This window comes from Carcharodon carcharias (genome assembly GCF_017639515.1).
Source record: "Carcharodon carcharias isolate sCarCar2 chromosome 27 unlocalized genomic scaffold, sCarCar2.pri SUPER_27_unloc_1, whole genome shotgun sequence".
NCBI lineage: Eukaryota > Metazoa > Chordata > Chondrichthyes > Lamniformes > Lamnidae > Carcharodon > Carcharodon carcharias.
In genome coordinates, this window is record NW_024470624.1 from 7,852,700 (window position 1) to 7,866,730 (window position 14,031).

A 14,031-nucleotide genomic window follows, 5' to 3' on the forward strand; every position below is an offset into this window, starting at 1 on the left:
CACTGCAGCAACTCACCCAGGCTCCTTCGACAGCACCTTCCAAACCCACGACCGCTACCGTCTAGAAGGACGAGGGCAGCAGACGCACGGGGAACACCACCACCCGGAAGTTCCCCTCCGAGCCACACTCGCCATCCCGACTTGGAAATATATCGGCCGTCCCTTCCCTGTCGCCGGGTCAAAATCCTGGGAACTCCCTCCCTAACAGCACAGTGGGTGTACCTACACCACAGGGGACAGCAGCGGCTCACCCATCGCCACCTTCTCAAGGGGGCAATTAGGGGGATGGGGCAATAAACGCTGGGCCCGGCCCAGTGAAGCCCACATCCCGGTGAATGAAGATAAAAGAAAGAGTGCCTTAAAAGTGAAGAGCGAGGTCGGGAGAGGCAGAGGGGGGGGTTGAGGGAGGGAGGATCCCAGAGCTTAGGGACCCGGGAAGCTAAGGGTGCGGCCGTCATTGGCAGAGCGATTCAAATCGGGGGGTGAGGTTCCAAAATTGGAGGAGCGCGGAGATACCGGAGGGCCCTGGGTGAGGGAGGAGATTCCGGAGATCGGGAGGGGTGGGGGAAGGGAGGTGGGGGGTGGGGGTGGGGGGGGGGGGAGTTGAGGCCACGGAGTGATTTGGAAACAAAGGTGGGGGTCTTAAAACGGAGGCGTTGCTGGGCCAGGAGCCAGCGGAGGTCAGGGAGCGCGGGGTGGTGGAGGGGGGGTGGGTGGGGGGGTAGGGGGCTTCTGGGGTAGGTGAGCCGAGGCGGGGAGGCGGGGGGTGGGGGGGCGGTGTGGTGGTGTGGTGGGGGTGGGGGGGAGGAGTGCGCGTTGAGGGGAGGGGTTCAGCGCCGGGGTTGGGTGGGGGTGCGCGTGACGCCCTGCTGACCATCGGCCTAACGGACTCTGTGCTCTTTGCTTTGCCTCCCTTGCGTTTCAGGGTCAACTACCCCCACTCCCCCCCCTGGTACCACCCCTTCCTTCCCCCCCCCCCCCACCCCATCACACCCCCATCCCCGCCAGGAGCCCGGTGCCGGGAGACCGTGGACCCTCCCCCACCCCACCCCCCCCCCCCCCCCCCCCCGGGGGGAGCGAGCCTCCGATAACAGCGGGAGGAGAGAGCAGCCCCCACCCCAGGATGGGCCCCCTCGAGGCGAGGTGAGGCGAGGCGAGGTGAGGCGAGGGAAGGAGGGCCGGATGGGCATTCCGGGGGTGCTTGTAGCCGTGGCGCCCAGTCTGCTGAGGTAATCGCCAAACCCTCACCCCGCTCCACCCACATAGCCCACCCGACACCCACAAACCCCTTCCCCCTCCCCAAAAACCCCTCCCCCACCCACCCCACCCACCACCTCTTTCCGAATTGGGACCTACCAGTTCCTCTCCGCACCCCGAGTCGACGTGGTGACCTGTGACACCCCCTCTCTTCCCCCTCCACCAGCCCCCCCAACAACCCGACACCCACAAACCCCCTCCCCCACCCCAAACCCCCCCACCACCCCACCACTCCACCCCCCTCCACTCCCCCAACTACCTCTTTCCGAATTGGGACCTTCCAGTTCCCTCTCCCCAACCCCCAACCCCGGGTCAACGTGGTGACCTGCCACATCCCCCCTCTTCCCCCCACCGCCACCGCCCCTCCCCCCCCGACACCCACAATCCCACTCCCCCACCTCCAAAACCCATCCCCCACCACCCCCACTCACCACTTCTTTCCGAATTGGGACCTTCCAGTTCCCTCTCCCCAACCCCCAACCCCGGGTCAACGTGGTGACCTGTGACACCCCCTCTCTTCACCCCACCGCCACCTCCCCTCCCCCCCGACACCCACAAACCCCCCTCCCCACCACCCCCCACCCCTCCCCACCCCGTCCCCCCACTACATCTTTCCGAACTGGGATCTTCCAGTTCCCCCTCCCCCAACCCCTAACCCCGGGTCAACGTGGTGACCTGCCACACCCCCCCTCTCTTCACCCTACCAACCCCCCACCGCCCCTTCTCCCGCAGCCACCACCCCCACCCCACCGCCACCCCCCCAACTCATCCAACCAGCACAGATGCCGGCCCGCAGGAGGAGTTTCTTCGGCAAGACGAGGAAGGAGGAGGATTTCCGGCGGGGGAATTGCCTCTTTGAGACCTACTACTGCAACAGCCAGCAGCAACCGCTCACCCTCATGGTGCTGGCCATCATCCTGGGCATCTGCCTGGCACTCCTCGCCATCTTCTTCATCCGCGGCCTGGTAAGTGCCCACCACCCCACCCCCCCCAAACCCCGCACCCCCCACCACTCCCCGCCACCAACCCCGGCTACATCTTGTTCTCGTGCCCTTCCGCAGCTCCTGCCCTTGCCCGCCTACGGCGAGCACCCTCACTGGGACATCCTGACCCGCACATCGTCCGAGGCTGAGCCCTGTGGCCTCGCAGCCTCGGCGCCGTGCCCTTTGACCTCGGGGTGACACGCCCCCGACACCCCCCACCCCCCCCCCCTTCGCCATCCTTGTCTCGGTGCAGTGACTTCACCTCTGAAACCCTCGCCTATCACCTCGAGGCCGGACTGTTCCAGCACTCCAAATCTCCTCGATTTCTCTCTCTCCCTCACTCTCTCTCCCCCTCTCTCTCCCTCCTGCTCTCTCTCTCCTTCTCTCCCTCTCTTTCCCCCTCTCTCTCTCTCTCGCTCACACTCTCTCCCCCTCTCTCTTTCACTTCCTCTCTCTCACTCATACTCTCTCACTCACGCTCTCCCTCTCTCTGTCACTCTCTCTCTTACTCACTCTCCCTCTTACTCACTCTCTCTCGCACTCTCCCTCTCCCTCTCTCTCCCCTCATCTTTCTCCCCCTCTTTCTCTCTCTCTCTCTTTCCCTCTCTCCCTCTCTCTCTTTCCCCCCTCTCTCCCTTTCTGCCCCCTCTTTCTCGCTCTGTCTCTCTCTCTTCTCTCTCTCTCTCACCCACACCATCTGCGGGGATGGACTGCCGATCAACACAGTGACCACATCGCCGGAACATTCTCTGCTCGGCCCGTAAGCGCGACCCCAAGCATCTTCCCGCCCGCCTGTCAGTGTGACCCTCCTCTGTACTCTGACTCCGACCTCTCTGTCCTCGCTCTGCTCCACCATTCCGGTGAAGCTCATCATAAGCCTCGAGGGGCAGCGCCCCCCACCTGCCGATGAGGCGCGTTGCGGATCTCTGGGCTCAGCGTCGAGGCTCAGACCCCAACCCCATGGGCCTCCGTTGCTATTATTTCCCTCCCCCAACCCCTGACACCCCCTCCAGGCCGCAGCGACTGTCGGCGACGCTTCTGCTGATGCCATTCGCACCTCTTCTACCCCCGCCGCGATCCTTCATTCCTTCATTTTCCCCCCCCACCCCCACCGTCACCAACCCCCCCCCCACCCCACCTTGGGCCAGCCTCCACTCTGCCAGTTCACCTCTGCTGCCCTCCACCTTTGGCCTTGCTCCTCTGCCCTGCGCTCTTCCCCGCCTCCTGCCCTTGGCTCCGGGAGGGGATCCCCGTCCAAACCATTCCCGCTTCCGGCCGCAGGTCGGCCGACCCGGAATGTCGACTCCGTTTCCCCCTCTGCGGACGTTGACACACCCCCACCCCCACCCCCACCCCCACCCCACCCTCCGCTCCGAGTGTTCTCCCAGCGCATCCCCTCTTACCCTCCGCACCCACGACCCACTCCCAGCTGCTCTCCTGCATCGCCCCCCCCCCCGTAAACTTCAGCCCCTCCAAAACTCTGCTGCCCCCTCCCCCATGCACATCCTAACGCACACCGAATCCTGTTTCCCCCCCCCATCCCCCCACCAAAAATCCACTCCCGTCCCCCCTTCTCTACTTTCTCTACTTCTGGAAGCCCCTCCGAGATCTCCGCGCTCCTCCGATTCCGGCCTCTCGAGCGTTTTCTCTCCCCACCCCCATCTCCGCCGATTTGAATCGCTCCACCATGGGGGGGGGGTGCTGTGCCTTCACCCCACCCCCACTGCCCCCCCCACCCCCCACCACCCCCGAGCTCTGGAATTCCCTCCCTGAACCTCTCCACCTCTCTCTCTCTCTCTCTCTCTCACCTGCTTTTAGATACTCCTTAGCGCCTTTGCCTTTAACCAAGCCTTTGACCACCTGACCTGGCATCACCTGTCTGGCTCTTCGACAATTGTGTTATGGCACACGGTGGATGGTAAATGCTGAGCTGTTCAAATCCCAGAGGAAAACTTGAAACAGCTGCCACAACTGTTTTTGCAATTTGTATTTTTAATTTGAGATGTGTGCCTTGAGTTCAGTAGTAATAAGTCAACCAAGCCTTAGAGGTTTTTTTTAACAAAACTAAGTTGAACCTTTATTAATAAGATAAATGATTTTAAGCACCCACATAGGTCTACAAATTATTACACTGATAACTCCTGGCTTCCCGAATTAATCTGACTCCCAGTCACACCTCCATTAAGGTAACAGTAAAACAACATAGATTTCAACAGACCCAAGCAAAGCACACAATACCCTGGACTGTGATATTTAAAATGAATTCTCTTATCTTTGGTTGCTATAGGCAGCAACTTGATACCTGCAGGCTGGAGGCTTTTCACACTTGTTAGTCCTTAGAGTTTCTTCTTCCTTACACGTAGCCTCATCTCCTTTATACATGTTTCTCCCTTTTTAATGTAAATCCCATTGTTTCAATATGCTTTCGCAACTTTACTTTTTCCATAATATAAATCTTTCTTAGCACTCATATTATCAGTAATCTTTGGGAAAAATAAACGTGCTGTTTGGCTTAGCCTCATTTGGCTAGGTGTAATACCTTACCATCTCTTTGAAATTCACTACCCGGGTTTATCTAAAAATGCGAATGTCCTTAACACCTCCCATTCTAAAACTTCAGCCATGTTTACGTATTTAGCATTCCAAACCTAGTTTCTATTCTGATAACTCAAAAGCTCCAGACCAGCTGTCTCCAATTCAATTAAAATCCACCGCTCCTGACACACACACGCACACACAAACACACACACACGCACAAACCACATACACACGCACACACACACACACACACACAAACACACACACGCTACCACATACACACGCACAAATACAAACACATGCACAAACACACAAACACACACAAACAAACACACACACACCAGCACACACACAAACACTAACACACACACACAAACGCACATACAAACACACACATCAGCACACACACACACAAACACATACAAACACACACACCAGCACATACACACACAAACACACACACAAACACACATACAAACACATACACCAGCACATACACACACAAACACACACACCAGCACACACACCAGAACACATACACAAACACATAACACACACATGCATAAACACATGCACAAACACACAAACACACACACCAGCACACACACACACAAACAAACACAAACACACATACAAACACACACACCAGCACATACACACAGACACAAACACAAACACACACACACGCACAAACACACACATACAACCACATACACATGCACACACACACAAACACACACACAAACACACACACGCTACCACATACACACGCACACGCACAAATACAAACACATGCACAAACAGAAAAACACACAAACAAACACACACACACACCAGCACACACATAAACACTAACACACACACACAAACGCACATACAAACACACACACCAGCACATACACACAGACACAAACACAAATACACACACCAGCACGCAAACACAAACACACACACAAACACACACACCAGCACACACACAAATACACACACAAACACACTAACACACACACACACAAACACACACAAACTAATCCAAAACCCACTCTTAACCTACCTTTACAATAAATCACAATAGTATGGTGAAAATGATTACATTTTAATGACAATTGCTCCAGTGAAGGGTCTGGGGATGTTTTCCCCTGCAGGTGCTCGGACAATACTGGATGTTGTTGTTGTAGCAGTCAGTAGGCTTTTGACTGGGACCCCGCCGCAGGGCAGAGTCCACCCAGACCCCCAAGCGACCTGCGCCCCCGCCAGACATGACACCAGGGGCCTAGTCAGCCCCCCGCGCGGGGCCGGATCCCGCTCTGCGTGGCGCTCGGTGACCCGCCAGAGCGGGAGGAGCCCCCTAACGCCTAATGGTGCCTCTCCTTCCACAGGAAGTGTCGAAGAACCTGGCTTTCATCATCACAGTCTTTGTCGCCCTGGGAGTCTTCTTCGTCACGCTGGTCCTCGTCTGCATCGAGTCCGTCTTCCAGAAGGGCAGGAGGGCCTTCGCGCTCTTCATCTGGGCCTGCCTCGTCGCCATGGGTTACGTCTTCATCTTCGAGGGCGGGGTGATCAGCGCCTGGGATCAGGTAAGGGAAAGGGGAGAGGTCACCTGACCTCTCGAGGCACGATGGGGCGGGGAGGGGCGGTGGGGGTGGGGTGGGTGGAGGTGTGGGTGAGGGTGGGGTGGGGTTGGTGGGGGTGGGGGTGGGGTGGGTGTGGGTGCGGGTGGAACTTGGGGTGGGGGTGGAGGGGAGCTCCAAGTGTGCCCTGGACACAGCTGTGGGTGCTGGAAATATCCAGGCCATCTTTGTCTCTCTCTCTCTCTGTATCGGTCACTCTCTCACTCACTCTGTCATTCTCTTTCTCAGTCTCACTCTCAGTCTATTCCACTGTCTCTATCTGTTTCTCTCTCTCTCTCTCTCTCTGTCTCACATACTTTTACTCTATCTCTCTGTCTCACTCTCAGTCTATTCCACTGTCTCTATCTCTGTGTCTCTCTCTCTCTCCCTCTGTCTCACACACTTTTTCTCTTTCTCTGTCTCACACACAGTTTATTCCACTGTCTCTATCTGTCTCTCTCTTGTCCTCTGTTCTCTATCTCCCTGTCTCTCTCTCTCTCCCTCTGTCGCACACACTTTTTCTCTTTCTCTGTCTCACTCTCAGTCTATTCCACTGTCTCTATCTGTCTCTCTCTTGCCCTCTGTTCTCTATCTCTCAGTCTCTGTAATTCTCTCTCTCCCCCTCTCTCTCTCTCTCTCGGTCACTCTCGGGGTGTTATTCCCTCTAATATGCACAGGGGATATTATTCTCTATGATACACATGCTCTCTGTCATCCCTTATCTCGTTTTCTCTCTGCCTCTCTCTTTCTATCTCATTTTCTGTCAGACTTTGCCTCTTCTGTGACCTTCTCTCTGTCCACTCTCTCTCTCTCTCTGTCCCTCCTTCACTTTGAGTCATTCTCTTCCTGATACTCTTGTCTCTTGATCTACAACTTTGTTTCACTGTCTCTCTCTCCCCCTGTCTCGTTCTCTCTATCTCTCCAGCCCTGTCTCTCTCTGTCAGTTTTTCCCTCTCTCTCCCTGTCTCTCAATCTCGGTGTGGGTGTGACTCTCTCTCTCCCTTTCACCCTATTTCTGTCTCACTCTTTCTCTGTCTCTCTCTCTGTCGTTATGTCTCAGTCTTGCTCTCGCTTTCTCCCTCCGTCCATGATTGTTTGTGTGTGCGTATCTGTTTCTCTCTTGCTCTCCAGCACCCCACCACCTCCACTTTCTGCTCTCTCTCTCTTTCTCTCCCTGTCCCTATCCCTCCCCCTCTCACTCTCTCTCTCTCTGTCTTTCTCTGTCTCTGTCCTGTTCAATCTCACTCTCTCTCTCTCTCTTTCTGTCTTTCTCTGTATCTGTCCTGGTCCCTCTCACTCTCTCCCTCTCTCTCTCTCACTCTCTCTCTCTCTCCATCCCTCTCTCTCTCTCTCTCACTTTCTCTCTGTTTATTTCTCTCTATCGCCCTGCGACTCGACATTCCTGTACCCCTCCCCGTTGCGCCATTCCTTGGCACCCGTCTCTCCACTGTCAATCATACAATGCTCTCTCCTTCAATCTCCCCTTTAATCCTGTTTATTTGATCTCTCATTCTCTCCCTCTCTCTCACTCTCGGTATAGTCATCAGTGAAGGACATGTCAATTCGATTGCAATGAGAAGCACACAAGGATAACTTTGCCCTGGGTTCCCCTGTAAAGGGGAATGCGGCATCATAGCCAGAACATCAGCAGAAGTAACCCTGAGCAAAAATTGGCTCTTGTACCAGAGCGATAGTGCGGGAAGGGCACAGGGAGGTCCAATTCGCAGCACAGGGCTCCTAAATTCCGGTCAGCGCCATGGATCAAACATCTCGAGCCACAGGCCCCTCCTGCAGGAATGTGGAGGGAGTCTAAACGCTGGACATCTGATCCGTGGGCGCGCACACATTCCGGGAAAGGTGATTCCACAGTCAGGTCACCCTGCCTTGCCAGACAAAGGAGAGCTTCTTCTCCAGCAGAAAACAGCAGCAGCAATTCTCCAGGCACCGCCCATTAAACACTGCGCCTACCCTGGGAGTGTTTGATGAGGACAGTGTAGAGGGAGCTTTACTCTGTATCTAACCCCGAGCTGTTCCTCTCCTGGGAGTGTTTGACGGGGACAGTGTAGAGGCAGCTTTACTCTGTATCTAACCCCGTGCAATGCCTGTCCTGGGAGTGTTTGAAGGGGACAGTGTAGAGTGAGATTTACTCTGTATCTCACCCCGTGCTGTACCTGTCCTGGGAGTTTTAGATGGGGACAGTGTAGAGGGAGCTTTACTTAGTATCTAACCCTGTGCTGTACCTTTCCTGGGAGTGTTTAATGGGGAAAGTGTAGAGGGAGCTTTACTCTGTATCTAACCCCGAGCTGTACCTGTCCTGGGAGTCTTTGTGGGGACAGTGTAGAGGGAGCTTTACTTTGTATCTAACCCCATGCTGTACCTGTCCTGGGAGTGTTTGATGGGGACAGTGTAGAGGGAGATTTACTCTGTATCTAACCCCCTGCTGCACCGGTCCTGGGAGTGTTTGATGGGGACAGGGTAGAGGGAGCTTTACTCTGTATCTAACCCCGTGCTGTACCTGCCGTCTCTGAGACCATTGTGTATTTTTTCACATTCCTCCCTTCTTTGTGCAGGTTTCCTTCTTCCTATTCATCTCCTTCATCGTGTACACCATGCTGCCGCTGTGTATGAGGGACGCCATCATCGCTAGCCTGCTGTCCTCTGTGTCCCATATCGTGTCGCTCAGCATCTACCTCTCACTCTCCGAGCAGCCACACGTGCAGCTGCCGCACCAGGTACGGGTGGCAGGGAGATAGAGAGAGAGGGAGTGAGTGTGAGTGTGAGGGAGAGAGAGAGGCAGAGCTAGAGTCAGAGCGAGAGACAGAGAGAGTGAGACAGATAGCGAGTTAGGCAGAGAGACAGGGAGATACAAGGTGTGAGAGGGAGTGAGAGAGTCAGAGAGACAGAGACAGAGAGTGAGACAGAGACAGAGAGAGACACACAGAGAGATAGAGAGATAGAGAGATAGAGAGACAGAGAGAGAGAGAGAGACAGAGAGAGAGACAGAGAGAGAGAGAGACAGAGAGGGACAGAGAGAGAGACAGAGAGAGAGAGAGACACACAGAGAGATAGAGAGATAGAGAGACAGAGAGAGAGAGAGAGACAGAGAGAGAGAGAGACAGAGACAGCGACAGAGACAGAGACAGAGAGAGAGACAGAGAGAGAGAGACAGACAGAGAGAGACAGAGAGAGAGAGAGACAGAGATAGTGGGAGAGACAGAGAGAAAGAGACAGGGAGAGAGAGACAGGGAGAGAGAGTGAGAGAGAGACAGAGAGAAAGAGACAGGGAGAGAGAGAGAGGGAGAGAGAGAGACAGGGAGAGAGAGTGAGAGAGAGAAAGAGAAAGAGAGAAAGAGAAAGAGAGAAAGAGACGGAGAGAGAGACAGGGAGAGAGAGAGACAGAGAGAAAGAGACAGAGAGAAAGAGACAAGGAGAGAGAGACAGAGAGAAAGAGACAGGGAGAGAGAGACAGGGAGAGAGAGAGACAGAGAGAGAGAGACAGAGAGAGAGAGACAGAGAGAGAGAGACAGAGAGAAAGAGACAGAGAGAGAGAGACAGGGAGAGAGAGAGACAGAGAGACAAAGAGAGAGAGACAGAGAGACAGAGAGAGAGAGACAGAGAGAGAGAGAGACAGAGAGAGAGAGAGACAGAGAGAGAGAGACAGAGAGAAAGAGACAGGGAGAGAGAGACAGAGAGAGAGAGAAAGAGACAGGGATAGAGAGACAGGGAGAGAGAGAGAAAGAGACAGGAAGAGAGAGACAGGGATAGAGAGAGAGAAAGAGACAGAGAGAAAGAGACAGGGAGAGAGAGAGACAGAGAGACAGGGAGAGAGAGAGAGAGAAAGAGACAGAGAGAAAGAGACAGGGATAGAGAGAGAGAGAAAGAGACAGAGAGAAAGAGACAGGGAGAGAGAGAGAGACAGAGAGACAGGGAGAGAGGGAGAGAGAGAGAGACAGAGAGACAGGGAGAGAGAGAGAGAGAAAGAGACAGAGAGAAAGAGACACGGAGAGAGAGAGACAGAGAGACAGGGAGAGAGAGACAGGGATAGAGAGAGAGAGAAATAGACAGAGAGAAAGAGACAGGGAGAGAGAGAGACAGAGAGACAGGGAGAGAGAGAGAGAGAGAAAAACAGAGAGAAAGAGACAGGGAGAGGTAGAGAGACACAGAAAGAGAGAGAGAGAGACAGGGAGAGATGCCGGAACTTTCCATCCCCGGCATGGCGGAGGTGCCGAGCCATTCAAAAGTCCGTTGACTTTGGCGGGGCCGGAAGTATCCAGCCTGGGGGAGGGGGCTCGGGATTTCCAGCCGGAGAGGGGAGGGATTGCCAGGAGGACCCCTCACTTCAACAGCCCCCTTCCCCGCCTCGGGGCCTCCCAAAGCACCTCGCAGCCTCAGAAGCCCCCACCCCACCACCCCCACCTGCCCCTCCCCCATTTCAAAGGGGCCGTCGCCGTTGGTCTGTCGGAAAATTGGCCGCCATTTCGCGCACAGCAAGATCCCACAAACAGCACCCGCGATAAATAACCGGACCGGGCATTCGTCTTTCGTTTGGTGGGTCTCTGCTGGTCACGCGAGTTACTGTCAAGCCCCCAGGGAGTGGTGAAGCAGGGAGGGGGCAGGTGGTGGGGTGGATGGGCGTGTGTGGGGAGGTCTTCCCCGCTGACCTGGGGCCAGTAGGGGGGTGGGGGGTGGGGTGGGTGTGTGGAGGCGGGGGGAAATATTTAATCACTCGACCAACGTCACCAACCAAGGTAAAAAAAAAATCTACCCGCTGACCTGTTTACTTATCGTGCTGCTGCTTGTGGGATCTTGCTGTGTGTGTGGAATGGCCTGTGAGTAAGGATTTCCGAATCCCAATCTCCCCTTCTGACCCCTACACCCCGGTCCCTCTGTCCAGGGCTTAACATGAAGGTAAGGTCGAGGCTTCGTTCTTGCACAGGACGTGAGCCATCGCTGGTGAGACCCCAGTGTTTCTTGCCCCCACAACTGCCCCCGCTCCCCCTCATCCCTATTCGCCCCTTGATCTGAGTGGCTCGCTCAAGCATTTCAGAGGAGGGGAGGCAGTTGCTTTGTGGGTTTGGGAGGGGGGGGTGGGGGCCCAGGTCTGGAGTCACATGTAGGGCCCCAGACCGGGATAAAGAAGGCAGATTTCCCCCTTCCCTAAAGGGGAACATGAGTGAACCAGATGGGGTTTTTTTTTAAACGAGAATCGATGACGGTCCCTGTGACTGAAACTGGCTTCCTAGTTCGAGATTTTATGAATTGAATTGAAATTCCACCAGCTGCCCGTGGGTGGGATTTAAACCCGTGTCCCTCCCCACCCCACCCCCCCTCAGAGCACTAGCCCGGGGCCTCTGGATTACTAGCCCAGTGACATTATCATGACGCCACCATCTCCAGCCGAGAGCTAAAAGTCTTGTAGACTGCATCAAGGGGCCCGACCTGGTTCTGAAAGCCACCTCCCTCCCCGATTCAACAGTAACCTGCATTGATGTAGCACCTTCAGCCTAGTGAAATGCTTCGCCTGGTTGTTACCCAACACAACACCGAGCTGCATAGAGAGAGAGAGAGATATCAGGGGACAGGTGCCCAAAAGCTTGGGCAAGGAGGTAAGGTGTGACCTCGAGGAGGACAGAGAGAGACAGGAAGAGGGGAGAGGGAGACGGAGAGGTTGAAGGGGTCGGGGGCGGGGGGCGGGGAGCGGGGGAAGAATCCCGGAGCTTGGGGGAGGGGGTTCCAGGTAGCTGAAGGCATGGCGGCGTGGCTAAAATCTGGGAGGGGGGGTAGTGGGGGGAGGGGCCCGCCCGAGAGGCCGGAATTGGAGGAGGGAGGAGACCTCGGAGGGTCGTGGGGTGGGGGATGGAGGGGATTCCACAGATTGAGGGGGAGGGGGGAGGGGAGGCCGGGGAGGGAATTGAAATCGAGGGGGGGGGGGGGTGGCAACTGAAGGTGTAGCCTCCGCACCCCCCCCCCACCCCCACCCCCGCCACCTATCAAGGGGGTCACATCACGGTTCTTGGCAGCTCCAACCAGTGAGTCCTAAGGATGCTGACAAAGTATCAGTAAGAAGTGGAGGTGGTAGAGGTAATGGGCAGGGAGGGAAGTGAGATAAAGCTTGTACTGGAGAAGTTTCGATGCTTAGAGTGGATAAATCGCTTAGTCCAGATGGCTTGCACCCCAGGATTTTTGCTTCTCCGTTCTTGGAATGTGGGCATCTCTGGCAAGGCCAGGATTGTTGGCCCATCCCTAAATCCCCCTTGAGAAGTTGGTGGTGGGTGAGCCGCCTTCTTGAGCTGCTGCAGTCCCCGGTGGTGTAGGTACACCCACCGTGCTGTTAGGGAGGGAGTTCCCAGGATTTTGACCCGGCGACAGTGAAGGAACGGCCGATATATTCCCAAGTCGGGATGGCAAGTGCGGCTCGGAGGGGAACTTCCAGGTGGGGGTGTTCCCCGTGCATCTGCTACCCTCGTCCCTCTAGACGGTAGCAGTCGTGGGTTTGGAAAGTGCTGTCGAAGGAGTCTGGGTGAGTTGCTGCAGTGCATCTTGTAGATGGTACACACGCTGCTGCCACTGTGCGTCGGTGGCGGAGGGAGTGAACGTTGGTGGATGGGGTGCCGATCGAGCGGGGGCTGCTTTGTCCTGGACGGTGTCGAGCTTCTCGAGTGTTGTGGGAGCCGCACTCGTCCAGGGAAGTGGACAGTATTCCATCACACTCCTGGCTTATGCCTTGTAGATGGTGGACAGGCTTTGGGGGGGAGTCAGGAGGTGAGTGACTCTCCGCAGGATTCCCAGCCTCTGACTTGCTCTTGTAGCCGCAGTATTTATATGGCTGGTCCGGTTCAATTTCTGGTCAATGGTAACCCCCAGGATGTTGATAGGCTGCTGAAAGAGGTGGGGTGGGGGTAACGGAAGGGCTTGCCCTGATCTTCCAATCTTCTCCAGATACTGGGGAGGTGCCAGAAGATGGGGGAATGGCAGATGTAACACCTTTACTCAAGAAAGGATTAAGGAACAGTCCTAGCAATGACAGGCCAGCTAGTTTAACGTCAGTGACGGGTTAAGGCTTTAGAAATGCTAATCGGTTGTGGGGGGGGGCTGGAAAAAATCATCGGGCACTTGGAGAGGTTTCAGTCAGTTTAAGGAGAGCAGGCCCGGATTTGCCGAAGGCAGATCATGCTTGACGAATCTGATGGAATTTCTCGATGACCGATCAGGGAAGGTTGATGAAGGGAATGCGGTGGATGTTGTCTATATGGAATTTAAGAAGGCATTTCACAAAGTACCACATGAAAGGCTGGTTAACAAAACTGAGGCTCATGGAATCGGAGGGTCGGCGTCCAGAAGGGTAGAAAATATTGGCTCAAGGGTGGAAGAGGGCTGGAGGATGGTGAAGCGTGCTGTTCCCAGAGGGTCAGCGCTGGGACCACCACTTCCTTCATTATTGTAGAAGTGGCTTGGATCTTGGGACTCACGGCGGAATCTCAAAGTTTGCCGATGATGTCAAACTGGGGAGGAGCGGCAGACAGCGAGGCCGATGCCAATCGGCTGCAAGAGGTCATGGGAGGCTGGCAGAAGGGGCAGGCGAGCGGCAGAGGGAGTTTAATGCAGAGAAAGGTGAGGTGATGCGATTTGGCAGAGGGGGTAGG

General features: G+C 55.5%; 1 protein-coding gene across 1 annotated transcript in view; it reads left to right on the forward strand.

The window, feature by feature from the left end:
- The first annotated feature begins 1,985 nt into the window (after positions 1 to 1,985).
- Positions 1,986 to 14,031, forward strand: part of LOC121273653 (adenylate cyclase type 2-like) — a 130,690-nt gene continuing 118,644 nt past the window's right edge. Inside the window, exons 1-3 of the mRNA XM_041180794.1 lie at positions 1,986 to 2,222; positions 6,158 to 6,355; positions 8,959 to 9,120. Of these exons, the coding sequence (XP_041036728.1) occupies positions 2,040 to 2,222; positions 6,158 to 6,355; positions 8,959 to 9,120 (543 nt within the window). The 5' untranslated portion in view covers positions 1,986 to 2,039. The remainder of the gene's footprint in view (positions 2,223 to 6,157; positions 6,356 to 8,958; positions 9,121 to 14,031) is intronic.